Below are 8,942 nucleotides of genomic sequence, written 5' to 3'. Positions count from 1 at the left end.
CTGAAAGAAGGAAAATATGATGGAATTCAAACCATTAATGGGTAGCATCTTTAAGGGGCTTCGTTCCTAGGGAAGCTGTAAAAAATTTATTTCTAAACGCAGTTGCGATTGTCCTATCTAATCAGTTACTGTTCAAGTGTGTACTCCAGTGGCCTGAACGGATCCGAGTCTGGCATCTCCCTCAAGATAAGGCACGGGCAGAATTTGATTGAAAGAAATGCTTTCAACTCGTGCAAAAGAGAGAGGATATTTTTTTCAAATTCAGTATATTGAGTGTATTCGATAATAATGTGAACTCATTGATAATACCTAAATAAAGTGCGCTCCTTGATAATTTATTACTCCTCGAAAGCGCCCAGATTCCTCGTTTCAATAAGCGCGTAAAATAACTGATAAATAAACTTCGTTAAGTATCATGCCTCATTTTACCAAAGCATATCATTAAAGAATTCGCCAACAAAGCCTCGGGTATATCTCTGGACGATGCTCGTCCCTCCCCCCAAAAATATGAATATAGATGGGTAGCCAAACAAAAGACCAAATATGCAGAGTGGGCTACCGTTAAGCGGAGATGCAGAGATAACAGGTGATAAAGGGGGACTTATCAAGGCGCCGGGCGTGATAAAAGTCCCCCCAACACGTAATGAGTGACGCGCCTGCTATGAAATATGTTGATTATCCACGATACCCCGATGGTGGCCGACCAGTCAACACTGCCACTAATGGGGCCACTGTGCTGCTCTCTTTCCCTTGCTGGCGGGAGGGAGGGGGAGAGGGAGAGAGAGAGAAAGAGAGAGAGAGAGAGGAGGGAAAGAAGGGACAGATCGACAACGAGACGATGAAGGAGAGGTGACAAGTAGACAATGACTTTCAAGCTAAAGATTTCACGCAAAACGTGAAATATATATATATATTTAAATATATATAACAAATGCCATCGACGAGGTCCTTAGTAAGAAGATCACTGACCTGAAGAGGATGAACGAGAGGATTGATGACATCGATGCTCATGATGCACTTTACCTCATCACCAGATGCTTGTCCCTCCCAGGCTGACCTACTTTCTAAGATGTTCGCCACCTTTCAACAATATTAAATTAGAAGAGTATGACAGCTTGCTGAAATCAACACTAGAAAAAGCCCTCAACCTTTCCCTCAGCGACTCACACAGGAAACAGGCCTCCCTTCCTGTCAGACTCGGGGGCCTTGGCGTGCGCACAGCAACACAAATTGCTGTACCAGCGTTCCTGTCCTCTTCAGTGGAGTCTGACAACCTGGTGAAGGAAATCCTACCTGAGAACCTAGTTCAACAGGCAGGGGTACATGATCCCAGCTTCACAGACTGCACAACCAAATGGGTCTCTCTCACAGGACCAGCACCCCAACCACCGCCTTCTGAAGCCCATAAGCAATCCAGCTGGGATCGCCCCATTGCCGACCAAGAAGCTGCGACTTTGCTAGAAGCTGCGACGACACCACATGACACTGCCCGACTTAGAGCTGTAGCAGCTCCCCATGCAGGTGACTTCCTATTAGCAACCCCAATGTCAGCAACCGGCACCCGTCTCACATCGCAGGCCCTCCGAATTGCCGTGGATCTCCGCCTCGCTGTCCCAACCCACACCGAATACAGGTGTATTTGCGGCGAGGCAGAGGCCGACAGATACGGACGGCATGGCCTTCTCTGCCAAAGGACAGGAGGATGGCATGCAAGACACGGCGAGATTAACGACATTATTAAGAGAAGCCTTATCACAGCCAGTTGTCCAGCAGAGAGAGAGCCCCGTTACCTGATGTCCCGCAACTCTGATGAGCCTGTCGGTCGCCCAGACGGAATCACGGTGAACCCCTGGAAGAATGGTAGACAGTTAGACAGATGATGTTTAGGCCAATGTTGTCCCAGGCTTGTGAGAAGCACTCCATTTTCTACGGCTTTGTTTGCTCTGTGCTGGCGTTGAGGGCGCAGTCATCAGCGAACAGGAAGTCTCTTATGACAGTTTCCTTCACGTTTATAACGGGCCAGGAGGCGCCTGAGGTTGAGCCGCCCACCGTCTGCCCTATATCTGATGGGTATTCCATCCTGGCACTCACACAAGGCATCCGTGAGCATGGCCGAGAATACCACGGTGAAGAGTGTTGAGGGAGAGAACGCAGCCGTGCTTCATGCCCTTCTTCACTGGAGGGGTGGCTTTTGACTCGTCTCCATCGTCCAGTACTTTCTCCATCGTGGAACTACCGGACGATCGCAGTGAATTTGCCGGGACAGCCAAACTTCTCCATTATCTTCCACCAGCCATCTCTGCTGACCGTACCGAAGGCCTTGGTCAGATCGACGAAGGGCATATATATATATATATATATATATATATATATATATATATATATATATATATATATATATATATATATATGACAATGTCAGACCACGAAGGAAAATGAAACAGGAAATTTCCTTAAGTACTTTCGTATATTAAATACATCTTCAGAAGGTCAAGGTATTTAATATACGAAAGTACTTAAGGAAATTTCCTGTTTCATTTTCCTTCGTGGTCTGACATTGTCACATTCTTAATCACGTGTTTATTTTCGTGATATACACACATATATATATATATATATATATATGTCGTACCTAGTAGCCAGAACTCACTTCTCAGCCTACTATGCAAGGCCCGATTTGCCTAATGAGCCAAGTTTTCATGAATTAATGTTTTTTCGTCTACCTAACCTACCTAACCTAACTTAACCTAGCTTTTTTTGGCTACCTAACCTAACCTTACCTATATGTATAGGTTAGGTTAGGTTAGGTAGGGTTGGTTAGGTTCGGTCATATATCTACGTTAATTTTAACTCAAATAAAAAAAAATGACCTCATACATAGTGAAAAGGGTAGCTTTATCATTTCATAAGAAAAAAATGATAGTAAATACATTAATTCAGGAAAACTTGGCTTATTAGGCAAATCGGGCCTTGAATAGTAGGCTGAGAAGTGAGTTCTGGCTACTAGGTACGACATATATATATATATATATATTGTTCGTGTTCTCCGTGTTCGTGTCTGTTAGCTGGCCAGTGACGTGTGTGAGACGTAAAATATTTTGGAGGACATGAGTTTGTAACAGAAGTAGAGGTGCCGTGGAAATGGGGGTATGATGTATCGCGAAGTTGGGGGGGGAGGGAGAGAGAGAGAGAGAGAGAGAGAGAGAGAGAGAGAGAGAGAGAGAGAGAGAGAGAGAGAGAGAGAGAGACAGACAGACAGACAGACAGCCAGACCCAGAAAGAGAGGAAGACAGACATACAGACAGGCTTTAGTTTGGGAAAGTGTAAATTACAGACAACTTTTCCCAGCATCCATATTGAGCATCCAATCACAGTGGCGAAGGAATTATTTCAGAGGTCATTATACCTGAAACCTTCATTTTCGTTCGATTATCATAACTCCCGCTATCAAACGTTCGCAGAAGAGTCATTTCCAAAAATTCCCGTCTTAAGGGAAAGGAGGGGGGGGGGGGGGGGGGGCAGTAATAGCTTGTTTCGCGAGGAATTGCTCATTCAATCTCGTGACAAAATTAGATGTTGGGCAGTGCAAAATGAGATGGCAGCAACTGTACGTGATTCCTCCTCTAAAGCACTTTTTATGTGGGAAGTTTGGGAGGTGAGGCGGCGTGCGGATGAGTCTAGCGAGGCGGTGAGTGGTCGCAGGGCCGCATCGCTCTCTCCTCACAAGGGGCCCCACGCTCCTCACAAAGGGGCCCACGCTCCTCACAAGGGCCCCACGCTCCTCACAAGGACCTCGCGCTCCTCACAACGGCCTCACGGCTCCTCATGGCTCACCAAACCTCCCCTCCTGTTCTCTTATGTCGCTCGTGTGCATTCACGGCTGTTGGCGCATTGCTTATCGAGTTTTTATTTCCCCCTCGGAGTTTTGTCTCTCGCTTCAAATTCTGAAGATTTGTTGAAGGCCGTGTTGTGGAAAATGTCACTATAAACACTGACTGCTGTTCTCCTTAACACGGTGCCGTGTTCAGTGGGTTTCAGGACACTGGTGTGTGTGTGTGTGGGTGTACTCACCTAGTTGTACTCACCTAGTTGTGTCTGCAGGATCGAGCATTGACTCTTGGATCCCGCCTTTCGAGCATCGGTTGTTTACAGCAATGACTCCTGTCCTATTTCGCTATCATACCTGGTTCTAAAATTATGAATAGTTTTTGCTTCCACAACCTGTTCCTGAAGTGCATTCCATTTTCCCACTACTCTCACGCTAAAAGAAAACTTCCTAACATCTCTGTGACTGTGTGTGTGTGTGTGTGTGTGTGTGTGTGTGTGTGTGTGTGTGTGTGTGTGTGTGTGTGTGTGTGTGTGAGTTCATATTTGACATTTAAGCACCGATCAGCGACGTCCTACTGAACTTATAAGCTAAGAACTGTTAGCCTCCATGCACCTAACCTGCATCTTGACCATAGAAACTTATTTAATAACCTTATGATTAGTTTTTCTTATGAATAAACGTTAATGTAATCAATCAATTTTAGGAACAGGATGATGCTGAAGCGTTCTTAAGGTCCGTTGATTTGCTTTTCACGTGGAACTAGTGCCTGAGCTACCATGTTCCAAAGCCAGTCAGCCCAGGAGGGTCTGGTCACTAAGGGAGTGATGTTCTTGGGAAAGGTACAGTCAGCATGAGGAGGTTCCTAGCAGAGCGTCTTGTGTTGTGGATGCCGACATCTGGTTGTCCACAAAGTTGAGGTCAGGTTCCATGAGAACATTTTAGCATGTTTCCACAACAGTAAAACAGTGGACTTTTCTCCCCGGTGTTGAAGGCTCTGGTGCACTGATCTGGCCAACCAGAATGTGTCAAGAATAGATATGAGACTCTCTCTGTCTCTCTCTCTCTGTCTCTCTCTCTCTCTCTCTCTCTCTCTCTCTCTCTCTCTCTCTCTCTCTCTCTCTCTCTCTCTCTCTCTCTCTCTCTCTCTCTCTCTCTCTCTCTCTCCCTCTCTCTCTCTCTCTCTCTCTCTCTCTCTCTCTCTCTCTCTCTCTCTCTCTCTCTGTCTGTCTGTCTGTCTGTCTGTCTCTCTCCCTCCCTCCCTCTCTCTCTCTCTCTCTCTCTCTCTCTCTCTCTCTCTCTCTCTCTCTCTCTCTCTCTCTCTCTCTCTCTCTCTCTCTCTCTCTCTCTCTCCCTCCCTCTCTCTCTCTCTCTCTCTCTCTCTCTCTCTCTCTCTCTCTCTCTCTCTCTCGTAGAAAAAATGTTGCCCGACCCAGTAGCCAAAATAATAATATTGTGTATACGTTACCTGGGTCTGTATTCACCTAATTGTACTCACCTAGTTGGGCTTGCGGGGGTTGAGCTCTGGCTCTTTGGTCCCGCCTCTCAACTGTCAATCAACTGATGTACAGATTCCTGAGCCTACTGGGCTCTATCATATCTACATTTGAAACTGTGTATGGAGTCAGCCTTCACTACATCACTGCCTAATGATAGCCTCGCAGCTGTCCGTGATGTTGAGAGCTTCGCAGCTGTCCGTGATGTTGAGAGCTTCGCAGCTGTCCGTGATGTTGAGAGCTTCGCAGCTGTCCGTGATGTTGAGAGCCTCGCAGCTGTCCGTGATGTTGAGAGCTTCGCAGCTGTCCGTGATGTTGAGAGCCTCGCAGCTGTCCGTGATGTTGAGAGCTTCGCAGCTGTCCGTGATGTTGAGAGCTTCGCAGCTGCCCGTGATGTTGAGAGCCTCGCAGCTGTCCGTGATGTTGAGAGCTTCGCAGCTGCCTGTGATGTTGGCAGCCTGACAGCTGCCTGTGATGTTGAGAGCCTGACAGCTGCTCATGATGTTGAGAGCCCTCGCAGCTGCCTGTGATGTTGACAGCCTGACAGCTGCCTGTGATGTTGATAGCCTGACAGCTGCCCATGATGTTGAGAGCCCTCGCAGTTGCCGGTGATGTTGAGAGCCCTCGCAGCTGCCCATGATGTAGAGAGCCTCGCAGCTGCCCATGATGTTGAGAGCCCTCGCAGCTGCCCATGATGTTGAGAGCCCTCGCAGTTGCCGGTGATGTTGAGAGCCCTCGCAGCTGCCCATGATGTAGAGAGCCTCGCAGCTGCCCATGATGTAGAGAGCCCTCGCAGCTGCCCATGATGTAGAGAGCCTCGCAGCTGCCCATGATGTTGAGAGCCCTCGCAGCTGCCCATGATGTTGAGAGCCCTCGCAGCTGCCCATGATGTCGAGAGCCCTCGCAGCTGCCCATGATGTAGAGAGCCTCGCAGCTGCCCATGATGTAGAGAGCCCTCGCAGCTGCCCATGATGTTGAGAGCCTCGCAGCTGCCCATGATGTCGAGAGCCCTCGCAGCTGCCCATGATGTCGAGAGCCCTCGCAGCTGCCCATGATGTTGAGAGCCTCGCAGCTGCCCATGATGTCGAGAGCCCTCGCAGCTGTCGGTGATGTTGAGAGCCTGACAGCTTGGCACCGCCTCGCCAGGTGCCACCTCCGGCGAGCTGTTTACCCCCGCGGGGAACGAGCGTGTCCGGCCACCAAGCATCACATCACTAGCACATTTGCCTGCATTATTTTACCTCATTTTTGCCCGGGAGTTAATTCTTTTGTTTGTGCTCCGGGCAGTGGATGGAGGTGTAGTGAGGGGGCCCTCCGGGTGAGGCCCTTCGGGGGAGGCCCTTCGGGGTAAAGGCCTCCGAATGAGGGCCTCGGGGGAAAAGGCCTTTGGGCGTGGGGGCTTCTGGGTAGGTGAGGGGAAGGGGGGGGGGGGACTCTATACATATTATGCACACATATATATTGATAAAGATTAAGCCACCCGAGAGGTGGCACGGGCATGAATAGCCCGTAATGCCCACACACATACATATATACTCATACATACAAATACACTCACATTCGCACTCACACAATGTGTTAGCAGATGAAATATGCAATTGTTGGCACTGGTGAAACATGGGAAGGAACTATAGCACCGAAATGGAAGAGAATTATGATTGACGATTAAAATAACAGGAATTAAGGTAATAGAGAGGATCGTATAAATAACACGAGAGCAAATATTGGGGGGCCTTAAAGGGAATTGGATTAGAATATTAATACCATAATACCCTTTTACATGGGGCAATAAACACACACTTAGTATCACATGTGACGGTTGAGAGGCGGGACCAATGAGCCAGAGCTCAACCCCCGCAAGCACAACTAGGTGAGTACAACTAGGAGAGTACCAGGCTGTTTATATATATTCTCACATGTGGTCTAAAATTTATTGACAACGTACAGAATCGTATAAAGGTAACTATCAGGAGAAAGCGCCAAGCCAATACCTTATTAATATCCCTTCATCTCATTAATGACATTTGTACTTCACCTTCCTTCTTTCACCCCCCCTCCCCCCCCTCTCCATGTGTCCAACCTACTGACGTGTTCCTGCTTACGGGTTATTCATGCCCGTGCCACCTCTTGGGGGTGGCTTTAATCTTCGTCAATCTTTGTTTCTGCGTCACTAACCATGCTTCGAGATGATGACCTAACCATGACATAGCGCTTGACACGCACTATGTAACCCTTCATGTAGTCTTAAGGTACCTTAGACTCAACCTAAGATAGGTTGAGGGTTGAGAAGAAGCAAATATAAAATGGCTGCCGTCACTACCGGTGACCCATTGATTTTATGCTGTGACAACACTCAACCCGCGGCGGTCAGTCTCTTTCAGGAGTCCCAGCGACCTCCAGCGTCGCCAGGAGTCCCAGCGACCTCCAGCGTCGCCAGGAGTCTCCGCGACCTCCAGCGTCGCCAGGAGTCCCAGCGACCTCCAGCGTCGCCAGGAGTCTCCGCGACCTCCAGCGTCGCCAGGAGTCTCCGCGACCTCCAGCGTCGCCAGGAGTCCCAGCGACCTCCAGCGTCGCCAGGAGTCCCAGCGACCTCCAGCGTCGCCAGGAGTCCCAGCGACCTCCAGCGTCGCCAGGAGTCCCAGCGACCTCCAGCGTCGCCAGGAGTCCCAGCGACCTCCAGCGTCGCCAGGAGTCCCAGCGACCTCCAGCGTCGCCAGGAGTCCCCGCGACCTCCAGCGTCGCCAGGAGTCCCAGCGACCTCCAGCGTCGCCAGGAGTCCCAGCGACCTCCAGCGTCGCCAGGAGTCCCCGCGACCTCCAGCGTCGCCAGGAGTCCCAGCGACCTCCAGCGTCGCCAGGAGTCTCCGCGACCTCCTCTGCTTCACGGCCTTGTTTGTCACGCCGCGTCCTCCCAGCCCCTCAACCACCCATCACACCTAACGGGACGGAACGTGACCTGTGGCAGGAAGGCGCGGCAGTGTGTCTAGGCTGACCGGACGCCGCAGAAGGGAAAGGCAGTTGTGTGCGTGTGTCTGGTAGCTGTGGCCGGAGCTTGTAACTGTTACTGGAGCGTGGGAATACACATACCTGGCTTTTGACACCCCCGACTCGCACATCCGAAAATTAAGGGAGTGACGTCGACGTTTCAGGTCCGTCCTGGACCATTCTCAAGTCGATTGAGTCATTCTCAAGTCAAGCGACTTGAGAATGGTCCAGGACGGACCGAAACGTCGTCGTCCCTTCATTTTTCTAGTGTGTGGTCTGGTCAACAACGAATGGGGGTACTTAGCTGTATTTTATCTGCGATGGAAGACATGGAAGCTGTGTGGCTACCTCCACAGAGCGGCAGAGGACACGAATATTTGTCTTAGCTGAACCTGAGGACCGGACTAGTGCGTGAGCCACAGGAGGAAAGGGAAAAATACTGCTGTGGGTGCAGTGTGACGGGAGGGTTGTATTCCTGGGTGAGTGGAGGTTACAGTTACATGCGGGGGCAGCGGTGACAACACACTGTATGATGAGCTGTGTTCGAGTTTGTTGAAACGAATTTACAGGGACGTTATGTGAGTGTTTACTGCAACAAAGAGGAGCACAGGACGCAGTTATTTGTGTTGTAACTCG

At 49.7% G+C, this 8,942-nt stretch overlaps 1 protein-coding gene across 1 annotated transcript; it reads left to right on the top strand.

Annotated features, from left to right (window-relative positions):
* Positions 1-6,348: 6,348 nt before the first annotated feature.
* On the top strand, positions 6,349-8,313 carry LOC138362995 (putative uncharacterized protein DDB_G0290521). Its single transcript, XM_069321644.1, has 2 exons — positions 6,349-6,428; positions 7,704-8,313. The coding sequence occupies exons 1-2, from the start codon at positions 6,349-6,351 to the stop codon at positions 8,311-8,313; spliced, it is 690 nt and encodes a 229-aa protein (XP_069177745.1).
* Positions 8,314-8,942: the final 629 nt, after the last annotated feature.

The sequence above is a fragment of the Procambarus clarkii genome, chromosome 1 (genome assembly GCF_040958095.1).
Source record: "Procambarus clarkii isolate CNS0578487 chromosome 1, FALCON_Pclarkii_2.0, whole genome shotgun sequence".
Lineage (NCBI taxonomy): Eukaryota > Metazoa > Arthropoda > Malacostraca > Decapoda > Cambaridae > Procambarus > Procambarus clarkii.
This window is presented reverse-complemented; position numbering and strand designations above follow the sequence as displayed.